General features: G+C 36.9%; 1 protein-coding gene across 1 annotated transcript in view; it reads left to right on the forward strand.

Moving 5' to 3' along the window:
* Positions 1-13,961, forward strand: part of DCC (DCC netrin 1 receptor) — a 770,973-nt gene that overhangs the window by 21,893 nt on the left and 735,119 nt on the right. Inside the window, exon 3 of the mRNA XM_063076686.1 lies at positions 10,171-10,491. Within this exon, the coding sequence (XP_062932756.1) occupies positions 10,171-10,491 (321 nt within the window). The remainder of the gene's footprint in view (positions 1-10,170; positions 10,492-13,961) is intronic.

Genomic DNA, 13,961 nt, shown 5'->3' on the forward strand with positions numbered 1-13,961 from the left:
CACATAGATCATGCATATGTTGCATATGTGGGATTCAGAAGTCCCCATATGGTTCTGATCCTCTAAAGGAACTTCATTATTGCTTACTAAGTCATCTCCCTTTGAATCTAAATCACCTTCAAATAAAACAAGTTATTGGAGAGGGTTCTTTAATAAACGCTGACCTCAGAACAGCTTATAGAGCATTCCTGGCCTCAGAGCATTCCTGTTACCATTGTGTATTTTTCTTCGTAATGTCACTCATGTACTAAGCGGGAAAATATCACCTTTCTGCTAAGACAAGAAACAGTAAATATCAATACAAAATGAATGGCAGCATTTTAATGAAAACCACTGTTTGGCTTCCATTTTGAGAAAATTAGACTTGTTATAATACAAACGTTTTTTATCAATGTAAGTTCTCACATCAGACTTTATGTCACAATGTCAACCAGTAGATTTGCTGAATATTTAAGGTTTTCCCAGGACTTGTCAGACATTTATGGAATTCATCCTTCATATTTGTAATAGGAGTTTCCGCAAGATAAATGCTTCATTTCTCATGAATCATAATAAAGCAGCCTGAACTTTGTCAGCAGAGTGACCTCTGCAGTCTTTTATCTTCAAGAGAAAAAAATCTGACTCTCCATTTTATGGATAATGAGGTAGGTTGTTGGTCTCTTGGCACCTTTAGTAACTGCATCTCTTTGTAGTCTCATTTCAGTCTGTAATAAACTGATCACAGGGTGATTACAGCAAATCTCTTCATATGACAAATTTCCTCCTAAGTTTGAGGGTAATTTTTTTTGTCAGAAGCAAAGTTAATAGGTGTGAACTCATAGACTTTTATGATAATTGAGCTGAAGATACCTGGAAGTTATCTAGTCTAACCTCGTTTTATTGATGAATACATTGATTCGCAGTGGTGTAGCCCTCACTTATAAGGCTAGTGAGTGGGCAGATCAGACAAAGAACTCAGGTCTCCTGACCTCTTGGGAGCTTTTCCCCCCCAAGTGAATTACACAAATTGCTTTGTTGATATATTTGGAGTCATTTGGGACTCCTTTCTTTTTTGAATAACCCTCTTCTAATCTCCCCCAAACCCCATTGACTCTATTTTTAAAATGGGTCCTGAATGTGACCATTTCTCACCTTTGCCAGGGCAATACTTTGGGCCAAATATCATCACCTCTCACCTGGACTATGGAAGTATTGTAGCAACTAACTGATTTCCCTGCTTCTTATAATAATCTCTTTTCTCAACACAGCAACCAGAGTGAGCCTTTTAAAGAAGGGTTTCTCAACCCCAGGACTATTAATGTTATGGGCTGGATAATTCTTTCTTATTAGGGTCTGTTCTGTGCATTGTAGGAGGTATGAGCTTAGTCACTAGATGCCAGTAGCACCTCTCCCTGTTGTATGAACCAATGATGTTTCCAGACATTGTCAAGTGTCTCCTGGGGAGAAAAATCACTTCCCCATTGAGAACTACTGCTTTGAAATATGAGTTGGAACTTTTCACTATTCTGATCAAAACTGTCCAATAAGTTTCCATCTTCATCAGACTTAAAGCAAAGTCCTTGACAGCAAGGTCCTACACAACCTCTCTGTGATCTCTCAGACCTTGTCTCCTAGAACTCTCTCTCTTGCTCAATCTGACCTTAGTTACGTGGTTTCCCTGCTCTTTCTGGGATAGGCTAGTTACACTTTCAACTCAAAGCCTTAGCACACTCTGCCTGCCGAGTGCTTCCCCCAGATTTCTGCTCCACATCTGTTACGGACTGACTATTTGTGTGACTGTTGAAGCCCTCACCCCAAATATGATGGTAGTAGCAGGTGGAAACTTTAAGAGATAAGTAGGGCTGGATGAGGTAATGACTGTGGGGCTCTCATGATGAGATTAGTGTCTCCATAAAAAGAGGAAGAGACACCAGAGTTCTCTCTGTCTCTCCCCATGAACAAAAAAGAGGTCACGTGGGCACAGAGAGAGAAAGTAGCCATCTACCAACCAAGAAAAGAGGCATCAGAATGAAACCTACTTTGCTGACTCTTTGATCCTGGACTACCAGCTTCTAGACCCGTGAGAAATAAATCTACTTTTTAAGCCACCCAGTCTATGGTATTTTGTTATGGCAACCCAAGCAGACTAAGACAACACCCTTTCTCACAATTTTTAGATCTTTGCTCAAGTCTTACCCTCCTCAATGAAGCCTTCTCTAACATTCCCCACTCTCTATTTCCTTTTCCTCTTTATTTTCTTCTATAGCATTTTGTCTTTTCTAACATCGTACATATTTGCTCAGTTAGTTCTTTGCTGACCGCTTCCTCCTACTAGAATATAAGACCTACAAGGATAGGGATTACTGGGCTGTTTGTTTACTGCTGTATCCTCAGCCTTGAACAATGCCTGACACAGTAGGCGCTCAGTAAATATTAGATGGATGAAAGAGTGGCATGGTGATAGTTTTAAGTTCTTTAACACCCTTGTTAAACATGGCAGTAAAAACAAAATAGTATTACAAAGTGTATTATTTCAGTTGCATTTTGTCAATACAATTTTTTTGTTTTGACCTTTATGTAAAGCAAAATTTCATATTTAATAGGCTTACTGATAAAATGCTACAATAAATGAGCCACTAAAAGGCAAGCACTTTTCCAAATGGTACTGAAAACTGGTAGCACAAATCAGTTCCCCTTTAAGAAAATCTAATGGAAACAATCCAATGAAAAATGGGTAAAGAAGGATCCTTATAATAACAAGATTCAAATTTGGATGTAAAATATGATTGCAGCCATATGGGTAATAAAGCAAATTACTATTGATGAAAAAATGAGTAATTTCTTGGAAGGAAACCCACACAAATTTTAATAGTGGTTATCACTGGGTTATGGGCAATAGTGGTTATGAGCAGGGTTATGGGCAATTATTACGGTATTTGGTTTTAGGTCTATATTTTCTTATCTGTGTATAGTAAATATAGGTAACTTGACAAATAATAAGGTACTTCAAGTTTATCAGTCCCTTCACAATTTGTGTCATCTCCAATGCTTGTCCACTTGGCTGCCATTCATATGAACATGTTTCTATGCACTGGGTACCCATTGTCATACTTTTTATGAATACTTCAAAAACCTTTCTTAGTCATCCAGTTGACAGTTCTGCATTCATAAAATGCCATTCTTCCCCCTATTTTAAGAATGAATGATGAAAAACACAAGAAAGGAGAAAGCTAGCTTACATTTTACCAAACTGAGGGAGAAAGGTTCAAACCCAGGGCAGATTAAGCAGCATATCAAAGTTTCTCTTTTAAGTGTTAATTTTGCATGAGGCCTGGGGAATAATAACCTAGATGTCATACTGTTACCTGTTGAGCTGGAAAAAAATCCCATTACAATTTGCCCACTATCACACAGCAAAATCAAACTAGATTTAGCTCTTGAAGTAGCAAAGAGATGAGGAAGTTACTCCCCCGACTTTAACTGGGTTTATCATTTTTCTCTTCCATTGGATTTAGCCAGAGGACACTCAGACAGCTGCCTGGGGCACACACTTCTTGCCCTATAAAACCCTCAGATCTCTACAAAGTTTTCTATGCTTTATGGACGATGCCATGTGCTCAGAATGTCTGATGTTGAATCTCTGTGTGGGCTCACCCAGAGATTTCTGCTAGGGAAGATGCTTCTTGAACTCCACATCTTGCATTTATATTTCCGAATTTTGTTACCTGTCTTGTAAAGAGAAGAGAAAAAGAATCACTGCGTCAAGAACAAATAGGGTTCAGCAACCTTTCTGGGTGGGTATTTGGTGGTGTTGCACTAGGTCGGCAAATGTCCTGGCACTAAAATCACTTTTCCTGATTCAATCATGGTAGCTTTCCAAGAGTTCACTCTTCTCTGTAGATATGTGACCACTAGCTGGGTAGTATGAATTCATATCTTATTTGCTTACTTTTGCCATGGTCTCAAGAAGGAATTTCATAGGGGATATGCTTTCCAGATAAAATCCAAATATCCTGTTAAATTTGAATTTGGGGTAAATAACAATAGCATTTTAGTATAAGCATGTCCTATGTGATATATATTTAGTATAAGTATTTAGGACATATTTATACCCCTAATTTATTTTCCTTCTATATGAAATTTAGATATAACTTATGACTTTAATTTTTGTTTGCTAAATCTGGAAACTGTAATGAGGAAGGAATTTTGACCGTCCCTTAAAATTTTTCATTTAAATTTTCATCCACAGCTTTCTTACATTTTAATGATCCTTTATAAATTCCCACAGTAAAATGCACCTGTTTTCCTTTTTGGTAAGTCTTCCTTTGTATTAGCCAAATTCAAGGATAAATTTCACAAAACCTAATTTATTTCTTATTTCCATTCGTTAGTAATAAAAACTTGTCTTGAAGCAAATGGCTTCAAAATATGTTATTCTCCGTCAAGGGCAGGAATGAACACAATCTTTTAAAGATGTGAATACATTTTTTGATAATAATTGTTACTATGTCTTTTAATAAAGTAGAGAAAAAAGCAACAATACTTCACAGAGACCTCAGTGGTCATTTGTACTGGTCTTCGTGAGTATACACTTTCTCTCTCTCTCTCTCTCTCTGGGCTAGCTGAGGTTGAAGTCTTGTGTTATCATGACTTACACAAAATACACCCTCAGGCTACAGCAGAGTAAATTGCTGTTGTGGTTTTGCTTATCTAGAGACTAAACTGAGGGACATATCATCCAGGTAAGTGTATAGAGTTCCAATATTTTAAAAGGCTACAATTATACTGTGGAGCTAAAATGTAATAAAAGAAAGGCAACATGATACAGAATACTGTATTAACCAAAATTTTGGGGGGGAAGGATTGTAGCTATTATAGCAGTTCAAAAGAAATCTTTTTATAGTTCCTATGTGAAGAACCAAGAATACTTCAAGGAGCATTCTAAATGTCCAAATGACAGTGAAATTTTTGTTTTGCTTAATGGAGTAAGGCCATTTGAGGCCCAAACTGAGTGCTAGTTACAATAGAGACAAAACTATATATTGCAAACAATAGCCCTCTTTCTTGGCCCTTTCTCCATTTTTCTTCAGCCTTTCAAAGAGAAATGTACAATAAATATTAATAAAATATGTGTTGGAAAAGGAGAGATGTTCAATTATTTGGCTTTCTAGATCATCCCCATAACTTTGTGCCTTTACTTAGAAAAATGATCTACCCAAATTACACAAATTCCCCAAATATGGAAAATTCCCCAAAACTGCCCAAAGAACACAGGAATCCCCCTTCTCTAGTCCAGGCTACCAGATGTTTTGTAGCAGAGTTCTCAAGCTTTATTTAACATAAGAACCCTTGGAAGGCTTCTTCAAGTATAGATTTCTGGGCTCTATTCCCACAGTTGCTGATTGGGTAGGTACAGGGCAGGGCCTGAGCTTGTGCTTTTCCAACAGGTTGCCAGGTGGTGTTGTTGTTGCTAGTCTGGAGACCACAGTCTGACAACCACTGCTTCAGAATTTATATTCTGATATCTTAAACCCAGTGAAGCTCACATATAATTAGGGGTTCTGTTAATTCATGTTTGCTTGTTTGAAAAAAAAAAAATTCCCTGCTTCATTGCATAGCCTCAAAAGTGTTATAAGATTTTGCCAGGGCTGAAGACTGGAGTTAAACTGCACATGCAACTAATGTTTGATGAATTAAAAGTGGATTATATTGCATCATCTACAGAATTATTTTAATTCTCATCAATAGAGATCTCTTTGTTACAAAAAGAAGAAGAGGGCTGGCCAGTTGGCTAAGTTGGTTAGAGTATGGTGCTGATAACACCAAGGTCCAGAGTTCAATCTCTGCACTGGCCAGCTACCAAAAATAAAGAAAAGAAGAAGATGGAGGTGCGGTAGCATATAATTCTGAGAAGAAATGATGGTGGCCTGGTTTTCTGGGTTGATTATGAGGATTTGGAGATTGTCAGAAGCTCCAAGCATCCCAATGTGAAAGTTTGTATAATTTGAAAGCGGTAAAATTATACATAGAAAGTTCTATGGGGATTTGTATGACATTTTCTAATCTCAGAATCTTTCAGGAACTTCTTTTTACTTCCATGCTATTTTTCATAAATTTCATTTTTAGCCTTTCCCCTAACCAGAAGTTTTTACATTTTGGACATAGAAAGGGATTTTTGACTCCACAGGGAATTACTTTTCACACTTAACAATGTTTGATATTGTAGATAAAAATGTCATACCTTAAAACTGCATTCTAAGTTAGTCTGCCTCTGTTACTGAATGGCCTTTGAAATTAACAAGAATATGATCAGGAGAGAAGCACAAAGGGACTTCAGCTTATAGAAACATTCTTAATTTTTGATCATTTTGATGAGTTTCTAAACTACATTAAGGATTTTTTCTTTTTCTAGATACTCAATTAATTTAAATTTCAGATGTCCTTGGCAGTATTATCTATGATGCTTATTTGTCTGACAAAACTAAAACAAATACATGATAAAATTTCTCCTTTGGGGAACCCCTCGAGAGTAGACCTTCCTCTATATCTTTATTAGAAAAACACGGATGGTGTTGCTATGTTGGTATCTGCTTATGCACTACCATTTTACAGAAGAAAAGGAGGAAGAGGAGGAGGAGGAGGAGAAGGACAATGTCCAATGATGACTTGACACTTAAATTACTTTTTCTCACACTAACACAGATTAGAGAAGCTAGCCATTAAATGCATATATGGCTGCATGCCTACATTCTAGCCAAAGATTTAGAAATCTTCCCAAGCCAACATTTGGAGAGAGAGAGGGCTGGAGACATTTTCTAGGTGGAGACACCTAGGACCTTTGGTGCTGTCAGACTAAGTTGTATTCTTAATGAATGGGATTTTCCTTCTTTCATGTATATTTCTCAAAAATCTAATTCACCTAAATTAATTTTATAGCAGGGCCAAAGGATTGCTTCCTGCAAGAAGCAATACTGGGAAATATAACTCTTTGAGGGCTTAAGAGAATGATCACTGGGCATCTTAAAAACCAAACCAAACCAAAACAAAACAAATTTCTCCATTAGGCTTTCTCCTGGATGAAATTCCCATTGTTGCTATTCTAATGCAAAATCCTTTGTAGCATTGTAAAGTAGGCAGTTCAGTTTTGACTCCCAACTGTGTTCCTCTATTGCTTTCCAATGACCTCTTTCTTCAGTTCCCCAGAAATCTGTACTTTCTCTGAGTGCCCAAATTCCAGACCACAACTTTTTGAGCTCCAGTCTCCAAAGATATTTCCATTTCTTCTTTGTCTACTTCCATTTTATCATTTCTCTATCTTCCTCTCCTCATACTTGGAATTAGTGTAGTTGACTTCAGATTGATTTTAGATGAAACCATTTGATAAAATTATATCATATTAAGATATGATGTACTGGTGGGCAAGATCCCTCCAAGAGGAACTAGTACTCTAAGAGAAAGGCAGGGTAGGTAACCTAAATTAGAGTCAGTGTAATGTTATTAGTGCGACATTACTTGTGTGAAACACCTTGTGTGAAACACCTCACAAGGGAGTCAGGGTCAGCTCATGCCTAACATGGGCTGAAACTTTGAGAAGGGAGGCATTGAAGACATATCTATTATTACTCAACAGACTCTATTTGCTTGGATTTATCTTTTTTTAAAAAATTAAGTAGCTAGTCAAGTTACTTAAAGCAGTGAGGCACCGTTATTCCACAGCCATATTTTCAAAATATAATCATTTTAAGGAGTACAAAAGGCCCAAATTGTCAGCAAACTTCAAGGGTAATTGTATTAAAGAAAAATTAATCTTTATTTAACTTTCCTATCTGCCCATTATTACAAATAAATAATCTACTTCTTCTGAATTAAATGTATGATGTGTTCTGTGACATAAATAAGGTGCTGAACATGAGGTTGTGTTTAAAACATAGGCCCCAAGAATAACAAAAAAGCAATAAATGCTTTTTAATACAGTTGCCTGAGCTTGAAATTTAAATTTATCTCTACCTTATTAATGCTACTTCTAAGGAAACCGTGGATATTACTGTAGTAAAATATCCTGACATTTAAGGACATTACAACTTCTTTCTGCTTCCTCATGCTTGATGAATCTCAAGCCAGGTGTTTGCTAGACTGTGTGTTTTCTTCTGGTAAAGGAGGAGATTGTGTAGGCATGGGGAAGGCATTTACAGCAAAATCATTCTGCGTCCCAGCAAGATTAGAGCAGGGTTCATTTGATAGATACCCTTAACACATTTCAGTTCTGAGAGTTTCCAAACTGGATGTTGAATCATCTAATTCAACTTCCTCATTTGCAGATGAGGGAAATGAGGTTCTGAGGACATTAAGGACCTGTTTAAGTCATAGATCTTTAATTAATAAAGCCAGGATCTAGGGCTAAATATCTAGACTCCCAATTTGATGTACTTTCTACTAGAAGAACAGGCTGTACTATAATCAGGTTGGCTACACAAAAAGGATCTGTAGGGAGAAGGAGCTTATTTGGCAAGAGGGGGCCAAGCTGGTATCATCTGGCATCTTTATCAATCTCATTTATAGTAACATAAATGCCCACTGTTATTTGACAATTTATATTAATTTGAGCAAAGTTCCAGATGCTTTTTGTGGGTGAGTCACCTAGTTAGATGGAATGAGGGTGTGACAATGAGTGACACAGTTTACTGGGCAAAGTAGTAGACTTCAAACATAAGACTTAGAAAAATCGGATATGCAGAAGGAAGGCAGATCATACCAGAGAGAAATAGTGAGAAGTTATTATGCTTTTTTTTTTTTTTTACTTTTTTTTTTTTTACTGGAAAATGGGGTATACAAATCTAGGAATAATTCTGTCCATTGGCTTTAGCATGAGTCAGTCCCTTATGAGAATATTGATTATATGCAATTTAGGTGTCTGCTTTTTAAATGACAGAAAACTGGAAAGTTTTTAGAAAGTACAATTAAAAGTTTTCTTGTTATAGAAAAATCAAGGAAGCTAATGAAGTTGAGGCCATTATCCTGAGAAAAAATGAAGACTAAAACATAATTAAAGGGTATTTTTTAAGAAATGAAATGCTGCTTCAAAAGAATAAAGGACTTTTACAAGAAAATGTCTCTCTCTGCTGCATTTTCATAAGAGGCGGTTCAGAAGAAAATGGATTAAACAGCAGAAAGAAAATTCAGCTAGACTCTAAGAATGATTAAGTGTTGAAAACAAGATACCATGGGACATTGTAGGCTCTCTAGCCCCAGAGTTTGTTCAAAATGAAATTGAAAGTAATTTGACTTGAATGGTTAAGCATGCACCTGTCAAAGAGAAGGGTGGGACCGATGACTTCCTGAGACCTTTTGAAGGTCTTTGATTCAACAACGAAGCATTCTGTCAAATGCTGTACTGACAGCCTCTAAAAGGGTATACAGTCCTTTAACTAATTACACTTGCTCCATCCCCTCCAAATTTGTAAGTGACTTCCTATTCCTCCTGTTGATTCCATATGTTTATTTGTGGTTATGAAAAAAAATCAACTATAATATTCATTTAGATTTCCACACCCATGAGCAACATTTAGATGAAAATTAAGACACTTGTGGGATTTGTGATTTTAGGTAGTAGCTTTATTGACTTCCTTCTGCGAGGGGGATTCACCTACTTTAAAACGCACCTTTTTTGTTGTTGTTGTTATTCTTAATAACTTTGCCTGCACTGTTCAGAGTTGATTTCTATTTTTGTAAAACACTATGTCTGAGTATATTTCTTAAAATTCCAGTGGATGCAATCATCAGAATGAAGACATAGAAATAGTCTCCCAAATCTTAGTTACCACACCACTAACTACTACTACTTTAAAATATCAAGTTGTATTTGGAAAATAGTAGTTTTTTCTGTATAAAAATTTAAGTACTGACTGATATGTGATGACTGACATGAGATGCTAGCCATATATATACATATATATTCTTAATTTCTCATAGTATTATTCTAGAGGCCAATCATATCACTAATTGTGGTTACCTCAATGGGGTGCTTTTCTGTTTGTTTAACACAATATCCCTGATTTTAAGTTTCATTTACTCTTGGACATTTTTCAAAGCCCCCAGTTTTTTTGAAAACGTTTTGTAAAGAAAAGGCAGGGAATTTAAGCTTGAGATTCATTTGAATACATGAACGTATTTCCGTGTGCTCTCTTGCTCTAGGCTTCCAAGTTAAAGCTTTCACATCCCTGCGCTTCCGGTCAGAACCTTCCGATGCCGTCACAATGCGGGGAGGAAACGTCCTCCTGAATTGCTCTGCTGAGTCGGACCGTGGAGTCCCAGTTATCAAGTGGAAGAAAGATGGCATCCACCTAGCCTTGGGACTGGATGAAAGGAAGCAGCAACTTCCAAATGGGTCTCTGTTGATACAAAACATACTTCATTCCAGACACCATAAACCAGATGAGGGACTTTACCAGTGTGAGGCGTCTTTAGGAGACTCCGGGTCAATTATTAGCCGGACGGCAAAAGTTGCAGTAGCAGGTAAGTGGATTCTTTCTTCTCTTCCTCCCTCCCTCTCCATCTCTTCTTATTCCTTTCTGCAAAGAAAATAATCTTTGCAGAAAGTGTACATTCTGAATTTAGAAAAATTTTTAATTTACAAATAATAATTGTATATATTTATGGGGTACGATGTGATGTTTTGATACATGCATACATTGTGGAATGATTATACCAAGCTAATTAGTGTATGTATCAACTCACATATTTACCTCCTTTCCTTGTACTGAGAACATTTAAAATCCACCTTTAGCAATTTTGAAATATACATTACATTATTATTAACTATGGTCAACATCCTGTGCAATAGATCTCAAAAACTATTCCTCCTAACTGAAACTTTCTGTCCTTTGACCAACATCTCCTTATTCTCTACCCCGCCCCCCACCAGCCTCTGTTAACCTCCATTCTACTCTATAGTTCAATGAGTTTAATTTGTTTAGATTCCCCATGTAAGTGAGCTCATGCAGTATTTGCCTGTCTGTGCTTGGCTTATTTCACTTAGCCTAATGTCCTCCAGGTTCATCTATGTTGTCACAGATCCCAGAAATGGGATTGCTTCATCATATGATAAAAATTCTATTTTTAGTTTGTTGAGGAACTTTCATGTTGGTGTCCAGGATGGCTGTACTAATTTACATTTCCACCAACAATGTACATTTTCTTATCTTAAAAAAAAAAAAAGGAAGTATGTAAAAAGATTCATGTTTATTCCTTCATGGCCTTGATTGACTTTTCTCCTTAAATTAGCTTGGAAAACATAGCAGGATCTCAACAATCAACACAGTATTATGAGATTGTTTTAAAACAAGGCAGGCTCAAGTTGATTCACTGCTTATGTATGAGGGAGGACTTTTAATTATTAAAAAAATTATAAAATAATTTCCTTATTAATTTTATTTTACACCTTTACTAATGATGACTTTTGTAGAGTCTGTTCTCTCTCTTTTTTTTTTTTTTGACCTTCAGAGCTGTGAATTTTATCTTAATTATAATGACATGACCTACAACATATAGATCTTAAGTGAAAAATAAAAATTTCCACTAGGGCATCCAAATATCTTGATACTTGGTACCATTTTGGTTCAACAGCTGAGTGATAAGATGAACAGTTTTTCTTTTCACCTGGATACATCAAAGTCTTATAGTCTCTGACAAAACAGTATCGAATATCCTAGAATCCATGATAGTGAGCTGTTTCTGCTCACTATTCTGGTTAGAGGGCAGCTCATAATTATTTTTTTTCTGACCTCTGCAGTGTTAGACCCGCAGGGAGAGAAATAAGGTTTTTACTTGTTTCTATAATGATTTGACTAATATATATACATACACACACGTACATATATTTGACATACATATTATATGTTTGTGTGTGTATATATACAATATATATTTAATGTTGGTATGGAACATAAAGCAAGGCAAATGGATCTTACCTGAAATAAGTTTAAGCTATCAAATGGATAAACAGATTTGAAGGGCTGCTTTGAAATTTAATCTTTAGTTCTCAGTAAAAAATTTGAACCAATAGGCTGTTTTTAGTCATTTCACACGGGTTTACTTTTCCAGGTCCCATCTGGAACCTAGTCTAGTCTCATCGTGGAAGACTGATGAGAACGAGAACTCATTTCCAGCACTAACAGTAACTAGGACAGTCAGGCAGGGCCACTCTTCCCCCCTGCACTCTTCTAGTAATGGCTCTAGAAAGGTCAAATATGAAAGAGATGATTTTGTCAGGTGGTGGCTAAAGGTATCTCACAGATATGCAATAGTGCACAAAGCCAGCTTTATGCCACTGTTTGGTGACTTTTTTCTTACTAAAGACTCTGTTATGAACTGAATGTTTTGTCTCCACAAAATGTGTATGTTGAAATCCTAACCCCCAATGTGAAGGATGGTATTAGGAGGCGAGGCCTTTGGAAGGTAAGTAGGTCATGAGGGTGGATCCCTCATGAGTGCGATTAGTGCCCTTATAAAAGGGACCTCAGACTGCTCTCTTGTTCTTTCTGCCATGTGAGGATATAAGGAGAAGTTGGTAGTCTGAAACTCAGAAGAGAGCTCTCACTAGAAACCAATCATACTGGCACCCAAACTCAGACTTTTCAGCCTTCAGAACTGTGGGAAATAAATTTCTGTTATTTCTAGCCTACCCATTTTATGGTACCTTGTTATAGTAGCCCAAGCTGACCAAGGCAGACTCTTTCATATTCGGTTAAAGCACATTTTACCTCAGCAAAGATATCCTGATGGGTTGGGTCCTCCCCTAATTGTGGAGTGCCCAGCCTTTCTGGTTTACCCTGGACTGACCTGGTGTTAGTACTTGAAAATTCTGTGTCCCAGGAAGCCCCTCAATGCCAAGGTAAAGTTAGGATGGTTGGTCACCTGCATTAGCAATGACAGACAGAAGCATAGATGCAGAAAGACAGGTGAGGTGACATCCCGATCATGAAAACCAAGCCTATCAGCCAACTGGGACCTTTGAGTGATGGGTGTCTGAAATTTGATTGATGAGCTTAATGTGTAAAGAGAACTGGAAATTAATGTTAATTATGATTGACTAAGAGGAACAAGTGAACAAGTGCTGAGAATTAACAAAAGTTGCTTTCCCAGAATGCTCCGAATGAAGCGGAAAGGCAGCAATTCGACTTTCTGTCATGTGAAAATTTCTGGCCTTGCAGATCCCACTCTTCATTTGTCCACAATACCAAAGTAGCTGTACCCATTGGAATGAATCGGGCTGGCATTTTGAAGCCCTATTACAAAAGGCAGCTGCATATGCCCTGTTAATGAAAATGGCCTGAAATGTTTTAGTTTCAGTTATCCTGCAAACTAGATTCACTTTTATGTGTTGTGTTTCAGTGGTGAAATGAAGGATGATTCCTTTCGTGTGAGATATTAAAATAAAGTGGCTTCGACTTTAGTATTCTATACAAGGATAGGCTCAGGGATTCAGTCACTGAGTTACAATCTAATATTAGATTGTATCATTTCAAGGCAATAAGGCTGTTCACAGCATTTTAAACACTTACCATGCTGTTTGGCAACACAGAATACATCAATGTTATGTCTGCTGAGGTTAAGATTGCCAAACCACTAGAATACACAAGGGGCATATATCTTCCTTGTAATAAAGACCCTGGACCTGATTTAATCTCATTTTTAAAGCATTAGCAGTTAATAAACCAGTCACCACTAAAACGTAACAGTCAGCTTTGCTTGGGTTAAAAAAAAAAAAAAATCCCGTTCTCCCATTCTGTACCCTCAGGTGCAGTATAGAGTCCATTTAATACAATCCCCTCTCCCATTTTTGCTTTCTCAAAATGTCTTTTGATAAAAATAAATGTGGTAAGTGAAAGCTGTCCTTATCAGTCAGCACATTTTATGCAATGATCTTGCCATACACCATTCATCCTATTTTCTAGGAATTTCTCAAGTGCTCTCTAAACCCTGAG

Source organism: Cynocephalus volans, chromosome 13 (genome assembly GCF_027409185.1).
Source record: "Cynocephalus volans isolate mCynVol1 chromosome 13, mCynVol1.pri, whole genome shotgun sequence".
Taxonomy (NCBI): domain Eukaryota; kingdom Metazoa; phylum Chordata; class Mammalia; order Dermoptera; family Cynocephalidae; genus Cynocephalus; species Cynocephalus volans.